Genomic DNA, 18,498 nt, shown 5'->3' with positions numbered 1-18,498 from the left:
CTCAATTTATTCAGTTGTCAAAATGCAACTGTTTCGAATGCAGCTATACCTAGATCTATTTTGAATCATTACATCTTTGAAGGATGCGCCATAAAACATAAGGTCTCTAGGTCCTTCACACAACACCCAATCTAATATTGGATTGAACAAACATGTGGGGAAAGATGATTTCAAACACCAGGGCAGGCCTTCATTATTTATATTTGTAACATTTTGTTTTCTTTCCTAATTAAAGGCACATTCCCCAGGGAAGCAGGGAAGCATTAAAAAGCCATTTATGATAAATTGAAACAGATTGATTGAATAGATGGCTCAGCAACTTCAGTCTGGACAGGGATCTGGGAGGAGGGATATCTGTTGGTCCAGCTGAAGTTAACGAGAAGGAAATTCCACAGCCAGGGAGATGGAAATGAACATGTTACTGTCTCTTTGGCTGAGCAGAGCATCTCACTGGCAGATGTATTTGTCTCAAGGGAACCATTCCACTGAATCTTTAATTGATGGGCAGATGCATAAAGAGTTCAGCACACCACCAGATATTCATATTGTAAGTCGTGTATGGTTGTGCATGCAGAGGACTTTGTAAATGTTCTGCAAAGGGATGACAAGCTAACGATAAGAAAGACTTGCTTTTTCTTTTTCCTGAGCATAGAACACAATGTCCTTGAAAGTTGGAGAAGAGCCACAACATCCATTTCCTTCCCTGATATCAGCCTATTTCTTTCAGGATTGTCTGTCATGACTCTCTACAGTCAGCAACAGCATCTCCCAGCTAGAACCAAGGTCGAGCTTTGAAATTCAAAGATAAGAGAGAAGGGGAGGGGGACAGGGGAGGGAGAGGGAGGGAGAGAGAGGGGGAGAGAGGGAGAGGGAGGGAGTGAGATCCTACCTAATAAGGAAATAATGTTTTCCTGCCGATAATATTTACCTTCATTAATGTTAACTTTTCACAGAATGGTCATTCTTGAGGGAAATTCCATTAAAGCAGCTTTTCCCAGCCTGTTACTCTCTCTGATATCAATTACAATTCCCAAGATATTTTACTCCCTAAAAGCAGACCAAATTGTCCCTTACCTCATTTGAAACAAATGTTTAAACCCTGTACCCTTAACACATCAGCTTCTTCCTTCCTTTTCTCTTTCAGTCCTTTTTCCACAATCTGGCTCTCTCCAAATCACCAGAGCCGTAAGTGGCCACTGGCCCGAGAGCACACATGGAGGAGGCCAAAGATCTACTCCTTGCAACCCCTTCAGACTTTGCAGATCCAGTCTCAGATCTGTAGCCTCTGAACCCCAAGCAGCATCTTGGTACTGCAGCTGAATACTTTGAACAGGAAGACCGTCACACTGCGGGACCAGGCTTTCCTAAGCATCAGAATTACGAAGAGAGCTAGCTGAGGTAGGAAGTAGGCACAGTAAGTAAACTTTTAGAAACTTTCTAAAATAGAATCAGGCTGGAGACAAGATAACATTTCAACCTGTCTTCCAACCTCATCTGGGTCAGAACCACTACTGAACTGCTTTCTTGGATACATCAAGCTTAACTTAGACCTCCACTATTCTTCTAATCTGTCTCTATTAAGTAGTGCTTCTTGGCTTCAGATCCATGGTGCAGCTTGTCTAAGCTTTTGGCTCTAGTTCTCTATTAGCTGGTTTTGTCACCGTCCTTCTCTTTCAATCCTCTCAATCCACTTGGGATGGAACAGATAGACTTCCCAGCCAGAATTATGTCTAGAGTGTTATTTTGCAACATATCTGAAACTTGGAACTCTGCCATCACACAAACCCGAAGGGCATGATCTTGCACAATTATACAGGCAGTCCTCAGATTACGACCACATGCAGGCTCTTCGGCTGACTGCAATTTGGCAGTTCGAATCCCACCAGGCTCAAGGTTGACTCAGCTTTCTATCCTTCTGAGGTGGGCAAAATGAGGACCCAGATTGTTGTGGGCAATAGGCTGACTCTGTAAACCACTTAGAGAGGGCTGTAAAAGCACTGTAAAACGGTATATAAGTCTAAGTGCTAATCATAAGCGCTATTGCTAATCATAAAATGTCCACCCGCCCCAAAAATTTTTTTATTAAAAATCTCAAAGGATGACAACCAATTCAACTCAGCTATTAAATCTATTGTATGTTGGAAGTCGCGGATAAGCACCTGGTTACAAGAGGGTCTCAAACTATTTAACTTGGTAATGGAATCAAAACTTATTATTGAAGAGGAACAAGCCCTGTTGAATAAAATCAAAACTGATTCTAAAGTGGATTTTAAAAATTCAACTAACAAAAGTGAGCTGGTTTTATAAATGAAATTGAATAATGAACTCAAAAGTTTAAAAAGATTTACAAATAATAAACCAAAGAATGATGGATTTATATATACCGTGTTTCTCCAAAAATACAGCCTCCCCCAATAGGAAGTCCCAGCATGCTTTAAAGGCATAAAATCAAATTAAGCCCCTCCCCCCAAATTAAGGCCTATATTAAACATGCGAAATGGGGGGGAATGGCGGGGGGCTGGCCATTAGGAAGTACTTTTGTTGCATACCTGGATATGGTTCTGCCTGCGTTAATCTCGGCGTTGGTGGGGCACTTCGTACCGGGAAACCTTCCGCCACCATTGCTTTCCCTTCTCCCCATGCTGCCATGGCGTTTAAAGCAACACCGCGGCATTTGGCACTGCCACACGCTGCCAGCCAGGGCTCCTCCCGGCAACCGGAGCCTGGCAGAGACACTCGGCTTCAGGCACTCCTGTCACCGCCTTCCCTTCACCTTCGAAGGCAAAGCCAATTCTTTTAAAAACGACACCCTACTACTGGTATGACAAAGCCTCCCCCGCCCGAGAGGGCAGCCCAACCCCACGTGGGGAGGCGAATCTCCTGGGGCGCAGGATTGGCCCACCCCGGGAGAAGCGTCCAGCCACCATCCCTGCCTGGCGTCAGGCAGAGCATGAAGAGCTTCGCCTGGGGCACCCAGTGCAGCTGACAGGCAGGTCCTCCTGCCCGGCAGCAGAGCTCTCGCCAAGGCAGCGAGCGCTTCCCCACTGGACCCTCCACTCATCCCGCCAGGGCCACACCGGAGCCATGCAGGCTGGGCAGAGCAGGGAAAGTGAGCCGCGGGTGCGCGCCTGCCTGCCAAATGAAAGAACCAGGCCGACCTGAGCTTGGCTTCCTTCCCAAGTCCCTCTAGCCCAAACCCAAAGGGGCCACCGGGAGAGGCTGCCCGAGGCAATGATAGCGCCCACTCGTCCGTGGACAGGGAGGCAAGGTGATGGCAGGGCTGCTTCCCTGGCTGGCAGGTCGAGTTGAGAGAGCCCGAAGCTGCCCGTCCTCTCCACCCCTCGCCCAGCCTGCCCCCGTCCCCACGCATCTCTAAACATGCTGGCAGCTCCAAACCCTGCAGCGGTATGGGCATCGGGCAGAGGCACTCACTCACTCGAGGCTCAGCTCAGTGGAGGACGCGGCGCAGCCTGTCAGCTGCACTGGGCGCCCCAGGCGAAGCTCTTCATGTTCTGCCCGGTGGCAGGCAGGGATAGCGGCTTCTCCTGGGGTGGGCCGATCCTGCGCTGCAGCCCTGGGAGATTCACCTCCCCATATAGGGTTGGGCTGCCCTCTCGGGCAGGGGAGTCTTTGCTGTACTGGTAGTAAGGCGTTGTTTTTAAAAGAATTGGCTTTGCCTTTGAAAGCAAACTGCTTGCACTGGCACAAAGCACCAGCCTGAGGATGGCAAGTGGGACCTCGCCGAAACGTCGCCAAGATACTTTTAATCTTACACAGGAAAAGACCCAAACACACCTAGACCTACATACCTGTACCCGTGAAAATCTACGAAAACACGCGCACACACACACACATATCTATATGTATATATGACTATAAAGGATTTACTGGAGCTATAGTGCTTTACTAGAACTACAAAAGGACTTTGATAATGATGACAAGAATTTTGAGAAAAGAGACCAGAAAGGAGATGTTAGAATATTATTTGTGGAACTTAAAGACTGCTTGCAGAAAGAAGAAAAATACAAGATTGGTTTATTTGATTATAGTTAAAATAATGGCTAACTATCTGTGGTATATAGTCAAGGGTTTTTTGGGGGGGCAATGTTTAATTGGATGCAATGGATTAAATTGTAAAACTATTTTGTGTAACAGCAGACTAGAAAGGTTGGGTGATTTTCAGCCAGTCACTCTCTCACAGACCAAGCTATCTCACAGTGATATTGCTGTGAGGAAAATAGAGGAAGAAGGTGTGTTGGAACCAGTTTTTCTTTAATGTCAATGATTGATTGTGGCATAATTCAAGAATCTCCAGTCGTTTCTAAATTTATTAAAGCACACAAAAGAAGACATAAATAGGCAAATTGGGCTGTATCTCTGAGAATTCTTTGCCACTTTGCCAATGATAGGAGTGATGGAAGTCAAAAATTACCTACTCCTACATTAAGGGAAGTTTGTCTTCCAAAACTAACTGCAGGCTCTCAATGGCCCTAAACTAGCAGGGAGATAAGAACCCACGTGTTTGTCCTTATAAATGTGCCCATTACCTTCAGGAGATGTTGTGCTGTGTAGAATCCAGCTGGTCCACTGCCTACAATACATATTCGAGGTCTGAACTCAGCTGTGGAAAGAAGCCGCTTGATACCTGAGAACAGAGAAAAAGAAGAAATTATGTATAAGTAGTCCTTGACTTACAAACATTTTATTTAATGACCGTCTGAAGTTGCATCAGTATTGAAAAAAAGTAACTTATGACCATTTTTCACACTTACATGACCGTTGTGGCATCCCCAAAATCCCATCACAATTTGGATGCTTGGCAATTAGTTCATATTTATGATGGTCGAGCTATCCTCATTGCACAATCTTTTGTAATCTTCTAACAAAGTTAATGGAGGAGCCAGGTTCACTTAACAAACCTGTTGCTAACTTAACAACTGCAGTGGTTCATTTAACAACTGTGGCAAGAAAGGTCGTAAAATGGGACAACGCTCACTTAACAACTATCTTGTTTAGCAGCAGAAAGTTTGGTCTATCGTGGTTGTTAAGTCAAGGACTCCCTGTAGTCCTCCAGGTTCAGCCTGGAAGCTGCTGGAATAACCTACCAGAAAAATATGATAAACTCTGAGAGATTGAGAGAAAAGAGTGAAGTATCTTCTTCTACTTGGTATCTTCTTCTACCAGGAAGATACCAAGATTACAACAATGGACCATTGCCTCCAAATTCAGTTCCAACCCAGACAGAGAATGATCCCAATTCTGTTTCTTGAACTGAAAAAAAAAACCTAACACAGCACAAGCTCCTGTCATGATAAGATAACATGGGCTTTGGTCTGCTTAATAACATGATGCACCAGACATGATTTTGTATGATTTGGCTCAGATTCCTGTGTGGAGAACTTACATTTGCAATACATCATTACATTCATTTCAACTGGCTGAATCTCCTGATTTCCCTGGCACTCGACAAAGGGCCTAAACAAAGGTGATAACACCTTGAATTGAATCTGAAAGCAAACTGGTGGAACAGTGATGTAACATGGGGCACCCAAGTACTCCCCATGCAGCTGTTTTCTGGCAATTGCTGATCAATGGTTGCTCGGTGGTTTCTAAGTCTGTGACCTAGCAGACAACATTCAACTGATTTGTCTGTTAATAACTACTTTTGATTTTTCTAAAGATCACGCCTTCTACAATAATCCTTGCTTTTGCATTACCTTTACCATAGCTATTGCCAACACAGCCTTGGAACACCTTCTGCAACAAGTAAATGAGAGAAATTCCACACTGCTATTCTTCTCCCATCATGTAATATTTAGATATTGGTTTGACTTTTGAAATGCATATATATTTCTGCATAGTTTTATATTATAAGCAAGAAATGAAAAAGAAGAGAAACAGATAGAAAGATAAGATAAAAATTCAGCTGGAGTTAATTATAAATCCTTAAGAAAGCTCTGAATTAAAAAAATATAAATCAACATATACAAAGATCTCTAAAAATACTATCTACACGTTCCAATAAAAAGTTAGTACAAGTTTGGAACAAGAATTGCCACTTAATTGTTATGAAATCCATCTGAATGATCTTCTTACCATTTTGTATCATTGCATGACTTTATACACTCTGGTGTTTTACATTATTCAGTGCACTGCAGAATCCTTGACAATGTGCTTATATATGACACTAAATTCATTCATAATCTCATCCCTTATGCTGAACTTTAACACTAACACTTCCGCTGGTATAAAATCTTTCATTCATTACAGAATAGTAATAATAATAATCATCATCATCCAGAGGCCAGAGATCATAGAGTTAATCAGAGATGTGAAGGCCTAGACATGACAGCCCTTTTTTCCAGTGCAATAACCTTGACATTTATTGACTTTTTTTTTTTTTTGCACTACAACATGCAAAATAAATGTCCGTTGCTAAAAAAAGAATCTTACAAACACTGCTTCTATCATTCATTCTCTGCCTCTGGGTCTCAAGAAATGGATGCCATGGAAGAAAAGAGTTTTTCACACATAATCTTTAATTTTTACTTGAGCTTAAGTCCCTTCAGATCTTTCATTTACCTTTATGCTGGGGGGAGAAAAATGTCGAGAAAAACCTGGGCTGCAAGGAGAACATATTATTTCACAGTAGACAAAGCAAACCCAAACTACTTGCCAGAAGCACAAAAATGAAGATCGAGTTTAGACACGCAATGTAAAGGCATTACCGAAGTCATTGGAGAAGACTCCTAGTACTTCTGAAAATGGAAGGCTAAGAGAAGATGATCAAATACAGTCAGTGAACCCACACACGGGAATTTAAAAGAACACAAAGAAGGTGTAACTGACAGACTATCCTGGAGAAATTATGGCCATTGGGGTCACAAAGTGTTGGAAATAGCAGGATAAGTATTAGTTTCCTTCGGATAGTTTGCACAGCAACTGCTATAATTCCCAGGAGAATAATTATTTCAGAAGAGAAAGGATTAAATACAGGTAGTCCTCGAGTTACAATCACAATTGAGCCCAGAATTTATGTGGGTAAGTGAGAAATGTACTAAGTGAGTTTTGCCCCATTTTACGACTTTTCTAGCTACATTTGTTAAGTGAATCACTGCAGTTGTTAAATTAGTAACACAGTTGTTAAGTGAATCTGGCTTCCCCATTGACTTTGCTTGTCAGAAGGTCGCAAAAGGGGATCATGTGAGCCTGGGACACTGCAACCGTCATAAGTATGAACCAGATGCCAAGCATCCGAATGGCTACTGACAGGAGTGAATCAAGTGTGGGATATCAACCTTGAAACCCCTGACATTTTTCCTGCTACATTAACCAGCCTTTGCTTGCTTAACAGAAGGCCAGGAGAGATCAGGCCAATACTGATAGTCTTCAATTTACAACAGTTCATTAAATGACCGAAATTATAACAGCACTGAAACTGATGACCTATGGTCGTTTTTTACACTTACAACCGTTGCAGCATCCCCATGGCCACAAAATCAAAATTCAGATGCTTGGCAATCATATTTATGACGGTCACAGAGTTCTGGGGTCATGTGATCTCTTTTTGTGACCTTCTGACAAGCAAAGTCAATGGGGAAGCCAGATTCATTTAACAACCATGATACCAACTTAACAGCTGCAGCGATTCCTTTAACAACGGTGGCAAGAAAGGTCATAAAATGGAGGCAAAGCACACTTAACGAATGTCTCACTCAGCAACAAAAAAAATCTATGGTTGTAAGTCGAGGTTTACCTGTATGATATCCCATGGCAAGGATTTACACAGACTGAGAGCGGCAATTGAAGAGTCCTTGCCTCTTACACATTCCCCAAATGTACTTCCTATAGAAGTAATACAGAGAGAAGGGCCCCCCTAAACTTTTGACAGGGTCTAACACAAGTATGTGATCTTTGAACATTCTTGTACAAACTTATCCATGGCTTTGGAGATCATAACCACCACTCTACATTGTGCTGGAAACCAACCATTCTCAGTCATCACACTCTTCTCATGGTCTTTCTTAATGATCTCATGTCAACCAAGATGACGTGCAAATGACTCCCACAAAAACTTTGACAGCCAAATTGATCTAAACCCAACCTTAGACTTTTCCTTCCCTTATCTTAAGGGCACCTATATCTATGCTTTATTAAATTAACTAGCTGTTCATAAACTAATGTGTAGTGCCACAGTTGTTTGCATTATACCTTTGCAGGAAACATCACAGATACTCAGCAGCAGCATTACACAACACGATCCTGGCCCAGGACTACAATGCCAGCATTATGAAGAAGGCAATTATAACACAGAGCCTCTGAAGAGCTGTCTGAATATTTTAATTTGCAAATAAGCACTCGGCTTTAAAAAAATGACATTGCAGAAATGCATAAATGCAGACACAGCAGCGACACCACATTGTGTTCCCAATCTCCTGGTTTACAAACTTTTAAGGCTCAATATATACCTGAAAATGTATATATAAAGGCCTACCTGGAGAAATGGCACTCTCCTTTTCGTCGGAGCACCATACTATAAAACCTCCTTGTGCAGATACTGCAGCCTGTCTCATCAGGGGCTCATCATCGTTACCTTAGGCACTGTACAAACCACCTGCACAGGGTCATTTCTCTCCTTATCCCCTGAAACGCTAGATTGGGCCTCCCCACTAATTCCCCCGATTTGGATCAACTTCCTCGACTTGATCCTCTTCAAATAAACTGGACTATAAACGCAACCAGTCCCAAGAACTGCTTTTCTCTAGCGGGAACGGGAGACCCGGCGCAATTGATCTGGGCGGTCTTCCCAAAAACCCAGACTCTTCCCCACTTCCCTTCTACCCTAATTATCTTTTCTGAATATTCTTTGCACAAGAGCAAAAAAATGAGATTTATGGTTCCTTCGATATTTCTCTATCATTCCGTAGCCCGAGCTACCTCCGCCCCTTTTGAATCTCACTGTTTTTAAGCCTCCCTGCCTCTCGCTTGCTCCTGGACTGTCAAATCTCTCTGGAAACCTCCCCCTCCCCGCCCAGCTACATTCACAATCTGCAGAAAAACGAGAGATCGCTCACCAGCTAGAGGTCCCTTGGGCTGCAAGACCCCGAGCGCAGAAAGACGCCGGCCGCAGCCGAGGATCCCCCCGGCTCGACTCATCGTGAGAGCGGCGTGACAGCGTCAAACCACAGCGCTTACCCCGCCACTTTACCCGGCTTTCATCAGAACGCAAAGGAGCCAATCACGGAAGGGGAAGTATATTTAATTAACATAGATCCGCCCATCCGTCGCCGGAAAGCTTCTGTGGGTTTTTTTTTGCCACGCCCCGCGATCAAGTCAAATGCCTATCACGTCGATTGCTGTGAGACCTTATTGACCAATCCGGAAATCGGAACAAAACGCAGGATGTGATCTGTTCTTAGTGGTGTTAAACTCTTCTCGTGTATCCTTCACTCAACGAAACTAATATAAAACGCAGGTTTAGTAACTTTAGGTATTTCGATTTTCGTAAGCTGGGTTTGCAAATGGGGCTAGAACTATAACGATTTAATAAAATCATGGTGAATGGATTCTCACAATGCATTGAACTATAAACCACCTAGCATTTAAATTGTATGTGTGGTCGGTTATCATATACAGTATTAAACTATGGCTTTGGTAGTTAAGCCAGGGTTATCAGATGTCTGACCAGGCAAAGGTGGACCTGGACAATTGGAACGGAAAACAAGTGGGGGAAAGGAGGACGCACTGAATGTTCAATTTTCTGGGCATCTGTGTCCAAAATTATAGCAAAACGCTGGCAGAAGTGTACAGTCATTAGGTCTACATGGATACTTTTTACCACTCAGAAAGTCTGGTGGTTCAATTGCAATATTTTCCAACACTTTTTTTATTCCCAATAACAGATGGTAGCAATAATTAGAATCAATGGCAAAGTGCTTTCGTCCTTACGTTTCAAATTTTACTATGGAAATGTTTGAGGAATGATATGATTTACAGACTACCATGATCGTAGATTTGACAGGAGGGGGCAAGTCGAGACTGTCAGATCTGTCAACAAGGAAAGAAAGAACAGATAATGAATGTTTGAATGACTACTGCTATGAAACAGCCCAATTTAAAACAAGACATTCAAAAAGCCAGAGAGTATTTGATTTTAAGACTTTGCCTCCCAGACTGAAGACAAAAGGACCAAAAAAAAAAGACATCCTTTTTGCCAGACATCTAATAAGCTATGATAGGAAGTAGGGGTCAACAATTGGAAACAATACAGAAAAAAAGTGAGTTGGAAAACTATGCAATTTTCCTTACATTATGTCAGGTGCAACATAATACTCTGTCATGACTTTTCATACATTATTTTTTTCCGTTATTGTTTTGCTGTTTCTATCTTAGCTAAACATGAAAAGCATGCCCAGATAAGAAACCTCTCTTAGGCTACATTTAATGCAAATATACGAAGAAAAAAATGTTTCCAAAAATCTATTTTAAAAAAACAGCTGTATTTTATGACTCTGCCAAGAGCTTTTTGTTTGAAAGTTCCTTGAGGCTGAATAAAAGACAGATCTGCTTTGTTTAGATCCTTTCTGGAATACTGTAGTCACTTCTGAGCATTTTGAATTGAAACAAATCCAAAGAACAGCTGTGAGAAAGAGTAGAAGACTAGAAAAAAAAGGCTTGTGAAAAAAGATTTGAGCTGAGCAACTTTAGCCTTGAGAAGAAAAGGTTGGAGAGGAGTGACACAATAGCTCTCTTCAAATACTTGAAAGGATGTCATGGAAAAATGGTCATAAACTAGTTCAAAGTGCCAGCTGTAGAATAATGGATTTAAGTTAGAGAAAGGCAAATCTGGTTTAATGTTAAATGTTATTCCTAACAATAAATACTGTTCAGAAGTGGATCCAGTTACCTAGGGAAGTGGTGAACTCACTTTCACGGGACGTGTTCAAGTGGAACTAGCCAACCATCTTCAGTTTGGATTCCTATACTTAGTAGCAGGTTGGCTTTGATCAGACAAATGGCTTCTTTGAACTTTATGATTCTATAATTTCTGCGATTTCAATGAATTCTTCATGATTTTAATGAGATGTGTCTTGGCTCCAATCTCCATATTGAAAACTTGAAAAATACAGAAACAGTTCACTACTTAACAAGTCTCTCCTTAGCTCATCTGGTGGAGAACCTGGTCAACCTTTTCTGTGGAAAGAAGTTTAGCCCTGTTAATCATGGTACTCATTGTTAATTGGTTCCAGGAAACGTGATGAGTACCAAATGAGTACCAAACAGATTTTTCCCATAAGGAATAATATAGTGAGTCACAAGGCAGTTGACAGTGACAAGTTCTAGCTTGTGTGTTGAGGATCAAACAAATGATGAGTATGGGACAAAATTTTCACATCAAAATGTATTAAGCATCAAATTAGATGAGTTTCAAAGCAGTTGAGTATCAGGGTATGATACTTGTGCTTAGAATTGTATGAAACTTGCCAAAAGTAAGTTGCATTAGATCCATAGAAATGTCCACTCTGATCTTATGCATGTTTACCTGGGAGTTCCCTTAAGAACTGTCATTTTATTTTCAAATTAATTAATTTAGGATCATAGCCTCTTTGTACAGAATGCCAAATCATAATGCAATTTGTTTTTGCTTAACTTTATTTGTAAACCTGATCACTATGGCTTGTTCAACCAATCATACTACAAATAGTCTTCAACATACAATAGTTCATTTAGTGACCGTTCAAATTTACAATGCCACTGAAAAAGTGACTTATAACCATTTTTCACACTTAACGATGATTGCAGCATCCCTATGGTCATGAAATCAAGCTTGACAACTGGTTCATATTTATGATCGTTACAGTGTCTCAGTGTCACGGGAAGCCCTTTTACAATCTTCTGATAACCAAAGTCGATGGAGATGCCAGATTCACTTAACAACCATGTTACTAACTTAAGAACTGTAGTGATTAAATATCTTAATCACTTAGTAACTGTGGCAAAGACAGTTGAAAAATGGGCAAATCTCACTTAACGAATTTCTCATTTAGCAACAGAAATGTTGGGCTCAGTTGTCTTAAATCGAGGACTACCTGTAATTTAAGATCTTAACTTAATGTTATATCAAAATTCACCTATCTGAATTTTGTCACTACACAAATGGATTTCTGCTCTTTTCTTACTTCTCTCCCACATTTCCCTCCCAATTCTATTCTGGAAATTCTTCTAACAGTTCAATGCATATCAGGAAGAAGCATGGGGATGCTGTGACAGTCATATGTGACTTTTATCAATGCTATTGTAACTTTGAATGGTCACTAAACAAATGATTATAAGTCAAGGACTGCCTGTAGTAATGTAGGTATTTTGGCGTCACGCTCAAACCTTTATATGTACTTATTTTTTTCCAAATTATGAAAACAAAATGGTATTCTGTGAGGTTAGATGTTTAATGCTTTATTCTACTGCAACAGAGAGTCAGAAGTCAACACTTTTTTTCCCCTTTTCTTCCCTCCTCACTTGTCTTTCCCCTTTCCCTCCCTACTGTGTCTTACTATTTGCTTTTGTATTGTGTATTTTATTCTATACTGTAATAAAATGTTTAAATCAGAAAAATCTGATTGCAGACAGAAATAAACACCTAAAAATATGTATTCTGCTTGGAATCTTTTGCTAATGTTCCAGTGAACATTAATTGTAATTTCAGCAATTTCTTGTCCTTCATAGGTATTATATTTTTTGAAAATACATCTCTGTTTTTAAATTAAAAATATAAAATAACACAACAAAAACCCCTGGCAATCATCTGCTATATCAACCTTTACAAGCTTGATACCCCGGGGAGGTTATGAGATTGCAGTTCCAATCATTCCTTTCAAGTCGTGTTTCAGGGAGTTGTAGTTGAAGATTTCTGAGGCACCTCAGTTTGGGGAAGACTCATACGTTGAACGATGAGTATATTGTATCCATCTCAGAACTATTCTTGTTTCTAGACTATGCCTTTTTTTAAAAGCTATTTATTAAAGGCCTTGAAGCCAAAAATATCCACTTCCTAAAAGGTCCATTAGATAAGCCATCCATGGAAAAAATAAAGCAAGGCTACATAGACTTATCTTTTTAAAATATATCACACAGTTGCCACATCGTATTTCATCTGGTGGTCTTTGATCTGCAGAATTATGAATATTTATGACTTCCATAGGAACAATGGAAAATGCGCCACAATTTGTAGTGCCCTGACATTGTCAGTTTTCTATTTAATTAAATAGCTGGGAAAACTGAAAACTTTTATTTAAAAACAATCTGTTTTGTGCTGCAAACCTCAAATACCTTGTATTATTAAACTTGGATTTCCGCTGACATTTAATTTTAAGGTGATTTGTGCATATACTTGTTTTCATTGCTCACCAAATTGACAGTATTGATATATGTGACAGATGTAGGCAAAGTATATAGTTGCCAGTGTCAAGCTAGTTATAATTAACATTTCCCATCAAAATTCATAAGAATAAAAGGTTGGCAGAGATTTTGCATTTTAAAGCGGCTGTTGGGTCATTGCTTCATTATATGCATAAGTAGCCAAACAATCCTAAACCACCTTGACACTATTGTTGCAACAATATTGTGGCAAGTCTGCAGGTTAAACACTGAACATTGTTTAACACTGAACATCTGTACATTGGCTTCACCAAATAACAGGTAGTCCTCATCATAAGACCGCAATTGAGCACACAATTACCATTGCTAAGCAAGACAGTTGTTAAGAGAGTTTTGCCCCATTTTATCACTTTTCTTGTCACAGTTGTTAAGTGAATCTGGTCATTAAACCAGTCTGGCTTCCCCCATTGACTTTGCTTGTCAGAAGCCAGCTGGGTAAGTTACAAATGTTGATCACATGACTTCAGGACAATACATGCCGGTTGCCAAGCATAGCTTTGATCACATGACCATGGAGATGCTGCAATGGTTGTAAATATGAAAACTGGTCACAAGTCACTTTTCAATTCTGTTGTGATTTTGAATGGTCACTAAATGAACTGTTGTAAATTAAGGACTACTCAAATATGGATGTGCCTTAAAATGATGGAGAAAAATTCTCCACAAATTGATTGCAACTTGGCATTCTTAAGGACCATTGGTATAGCAAAGTTAGATGAATCCAGATGCCTAGTTGATGTCGCATGCAGGCCACCAAGCTGTTTGACGGATCCCATAATCAGGACATGGTGAGAGAGCTCTATGTCATGGGTGTCAAACTTGATCGCGTCATGGGCCAGATCATGATATAGTGTGGCGTTTTTTGCCTTTGCAGAACTGAGGTGGGCATGGTGTGTACATGATACATCTTGCCTGCAGGCCGCCAGTTTTGACAGGCCTGCAGTATGTCAATGTTTCTCAACCTTAGCCCCTTTAAGAGATGTGGACTTCAACTCCCAGAGCTCCCCAGCCAGTGTTGCTGGCTGGGGAATTCTGTGAGTTAATAGTCCACCAGTCTTAAAATGGCTAAGGTTGAAAAACATTGCTGTATGCTTTTTTTTCTCCTTTGATTCCTTTGTGAAGGACTAGCTGATATCAATAGCTTTTTTCAACGCTGCATAATCTTCTTTTAAAATCTGAATTGATTGCTGATATATTCTCTAGCAATAGATTGGTTATGTACTAACTAGAGAAAGAAATACTGCATCTGCCTTCGTTTCTCCACAGTTCCATTCCCTGAAGTCCTCCTCATGTGCTCTATATATGTGAGGTAGGGCACTGTGTCCCTGGGTGTTAGCCTAGCCCCCAAAACCTTGACCTTCTGGTGTTAAACCAGGGGTGTCTAACCTTGGCATCTTTTAAGACTTGTGGACTTTAACTCTGAGAGTTGAAGTCTACAAGTTTTAAAGTTGCCAAGGTTGGAGACCCCTGTATTAAACAACATGATCTTTTAAGGGAGTTCTATAAATGTCCACGTGAGCAATAGTAAAATTAGCCTCTCTGCTTTAGCAGTGGTTGCTGTTGTTCAGGCAAAAGGAAGGCCAGGCAAAAGGATTTGGCCTCTATCAAACTGAAAAATCAGATCCAGGAATTGAGTGCATTTCTGCACTCAAGCATTTCCATAGAGGAATGTATTCATACAATTAAAGTTCCTGCCTCAATTAGACTTGTCCCTGAAGTTCTAGCCATTTTAGCACATAGTTACAACTGCTTGGCTTTCAATAACACACAGTTTGTGGATAAATTTATCCACAGTTTGTGGATAAATCTTTGAATACCAAGGTGTTTGTTTGGTATGTTGAAATAAAGTTACTGATAAGAAGCATTTGATTACCTTTAATTACTATTGTCTTGCAATAAGGTAATCAAAGTTTGTCCTGTTTCAGGCCAACATTTAAAATTCCAGCTATAATCCCCAAGGCCCTAGAAAACTTGGAAAGAAACTGTTTGAAAAAAGTGCCCTCTCCCTTATGACTATGTCTAGATCTTTAGTTATTTTTAATTATAAATGACATAACAAAACTAGAGCACATAAGTAAGTGTTTATGTTTTTGCAATATATTTAATAAAAGTAAGAAATTGGACAGAGAAATTTTAGGACATGGAAAAACTGAAAGAAGGAATTGGTAAAGTTCCTGTTGTGCAAAAGGAATGTTTATTGAAAAAAGAAAAACAAAAATGGCTGTATATAAGAGTAGTCTTCTGCCAGCTTGTTACATTGGAAATTAGAGTTGGGTTTCTCAAAAGAAAAACGATGAATGTATGCTGAATGAATATGAATGAAAATAAAATAAATGCAAAAGTAAGAGATCGGCATGAAATAAATATTTTGAGGTGGCTTGATCATGAAGAGAAGGGCGGCACTGGGCAACAATTATATGAAGAGTGAAAGATTGAGAGGATAGGGAAGACTGAAAGTGCCATGGGGAAATTAATGAGAATCTGAAAAAGATTTTTTTTTAAATTAAAAAGCAGCATTTAGACACAAAGATTATTTTCAAGGACCAAAAGATATGGAAAGATATATTGAAAGGTACTGATGTAAAATAGTTTTTATCTATTTTCCCCTTTATCTCATACTATTAATTTCTTTGACTAGTTTTTCCATCCCCTTTCTGTGCTCTGCATAATGCTGCTGCTGAAGTATAACATAGAGCACAGAATAGTGTGATAAGTACATATATATGTCAATGGATTTATCTATTATGCTAAAGTAGGACTACCATATATGGAGTGCAAAAATACAAGCAACCACTAAATGGAAGAAAGAATTAAGAGTTTTCTACATCTCTTTGCTACCATCTTGTGGCAATCTAGATTTTTGCAACTCTATATAGTACTAGTTAAGACTCCATATGTTTTACTATGATGCACAGCTGGCTGCAAATAAATCCCATTTGGCTTAGCAAGACATCTGAACCCAGCCACAGATTATACTTTATTCAATTTCAGTATTTGTTAAGGGTGAAATACTATAATTATTTAGCTCTGAATAAGCCCATTGGCCCTAAAGCTGTTTGCTCGCTAGGTTTAATAAATACACACATAGTTATGCTTTATTCTAGACAGGATAGAATTGGTCAAACTTACAATTGAACTGAACTGTAATTATGTTAGCAGCATATAGAGTGGAATTAATTTTTCCATACAAAATCAGGGTAAAGCTGGCTTGAATAATGTTCCCCCTTTTTAATCTTTGTGCTGCTAGATTGGGAAGTCTTTAGAGCCATCACAGAAACTATTCATGTTGATAATCATGTTGAAAATTAAATTAGTAAATGTAAACCGATAGGAAACTAAATCAGCTAACCCCGCTTTGCCAACTCAGGATTACTCTCTATGTGATGTTCACTTCCAATCTTAATTTCACTCAGTGCCCATCAAATTGAAGGTGTCAATTTAAAAAACCCAATTGTTGTGCTTTTAAAGGTCAGGCTGGTTTCCAGAAATTTATCTGAATATTTTATAGGTAGCCTTTTCTTTGAGGACTTTCAAAGCCTATTGTTTCATTTGTCATGAACTAGACCGACCCATCAGTTATGATTTATTTTCATTTTCTATCCACTCAGGTATATAGCTGGATTCAGACATCACACTTAAACCAGATTTGTTAGGCATGTTTTATTCAATAAACCATAATTGTCTAGATTCATCTATGCTAAATTTACATGATTTACTTGACATACTGATTGAATTCATGTAACATGCTAAGTCTGTTTCTTACCTTCAGCAATTTTAAGACATATGGCATTCAAGTTCAAGAATTCTCCAACCAACAAGCTGGCTGGGGGAATTCTGGGAATTGAAGTCCACCTACTGCCCTAATCAATCAAGCAGAGTAAGGCCCTTTGAGTATTAGAGTAGGATTCTTCCAGTATATAGCAGGTTGTAGCAGAGGTAATATTCAGCAGATTCTGGAACTTCCATTTTGAAGGGCTTCGGCGACAGAAAGAAATCCGCGATCATGCGCGGTTTCGGTCTGGGGTCACTGCTGGAGCGCCCCGAGCCGGCTGGTTTTGGGGCTAAGCCACCCCGTAGAGGTGGCGAAGAGGGGGAAGACTGCCAGCAGGGTTGAGGAGAGCCACATCCTTCCTCTTCAGCTGGCCATTACTCCCTTTCCCGAAGGCAGTTGTAGCGGTGGTCAGTAATGGCCACCACAAAGAAGAACTCGACCGGAAAAGAATGTGCAGCAGGAAGATAAGAAGTGAAAGTTTTGGCTGACCGGGTTAAATTGTAAAAGCAACAACTAAGGTACCCTGGAATTTAAACTTACAAAAAAATAACATCACTCCCGAAGAAGAGTCGGAAACGGCGAAGGAAAGTGAAAAGGGAAAGGTTTGGCTTTTTTTTTCTTCTCTCTCCTTCCCTATACTGAAAACTAAGAGACTTAAATAAGAAATCGGAAAAATCTGCTTTGACATCAATAGGCAATTAAGTTGAAAATGAAACAAGATGCCAAAGGGATAATAAAGATTTCTGGACATTAAAAATTTTCTTTTTCATAAGCAGGAAGGGAGAGAAAAAGAGTAAGGGCAGGATCTGGAAGAGGGAGGAGGCTGCCTGGAATTAAAAAGAATCTACAGTAAAATTTCAACAAGACTTCTAAAAGATACATTTTAACTGAAACTTTGCAACTAAATAGTAACCCCAGGAAGAGAAAGTGAAAAAAAAGAGCAAAAAAGAAACAGCTTGCGTGTATTTGGATTATTTGGTGATCTTTGGATTCTTGGTTATTATATTTGAATGACTAAAATCAATCAGGTGGTTGTTTAAAAATGTATGCAATGGCACCACTTCTGGATGAATTGAAAATGGTACTTAAAAAGTACAAAGAAGATGCACAAGAAGGGAGAAGTTCTTTTGGCTTTGTTTTTCAATTCTTAGAAATGGAGATTTGGAACTATGAGAAACAACAAGAAAAGACTGCAAAACAAGAAGACTGGGACAAAGAAGAAGCCATCTTTAATGAACTAACAATTTTATGTTGGGAAGAAAAAGGAAAGTGGGGAAAGAGAATGGAGAATT

At 39.9% G+C, this 18,498-nt stretch overlaps 1 protein-coding gene across 1 annotated transcript; it reads right to left on the bottom strand.

Annotated features, from left to right (window-relative positions):
- Positions 1-276: 276 nt before the first annotated feature.
- On the bottom strand, positions 277-9,212 carry LOC148123833 (NADPH:adrenodoxin oxidoreductase, mitochondrial-like). The gene is made up of 3 exons (XM_087918675.1): positions 9,075-9,212; positions 4,548-4,645; positions 277-789 (listed from the first exon to the last, which is right to left on the bottom strand). Exons 1-3 carry the CDS (start codon positions 9,154-9,156, stop codon positions 724-726), a joined length of 246 nt encoding a protein of 81 aa, XP_087774801.1. The 5' UTR covers positions 9,157-9,212; the 3' UTR covers positions 277-723.
- Positions 9,213-18,498: the final 9,286 nt, after the last annotated feature.

This window comes from Pseudonaja textilis, unplaced genomic scaffold (genome assembly GCF_049901715.1).
Source record: "Pseudonaja textilis isolate UNSWEBS1 unplaced genomic scaffold, rPseTex1.2 PTEXCTG199, whole genome shotgun sequence".
Taxonomy (NCBI): Eukaryota; Metazoa; Chordata; class Lepidosauria; order Squamata; family Elapidae; genus Pseudonaja; species Pseudonaja textilis.
The sequence above is the reverse complement of the archived record's forward strand: the minus strand, read 5'-3'. Positions and strand labels throughout refer to the sequence as shown.

Coding starts and splice junctions, on each gene's coding strand:
- LOC148123833 (XM_087918675.1), bottom strand. CDS start 9,156: ATGAGTCGAGCCGGGGGGATCCTCGGCTGCGGCCGGCGTCTTTCTGCG. Junction 4,646..9,074: donor GCCCAAGGGACCTCTAGCTG/GTGAGCGATCTC, acceptor CTCTGTTCTCAG/GTATCAAGCGGCTTCTTTCC. Junction 790..4,547: donor CAGCACAACATCTCCTGAAG/GTAATGGGCACA, acceptor TGAATTTCAAAG/CTCGACCTTGGTTCTAGCTG.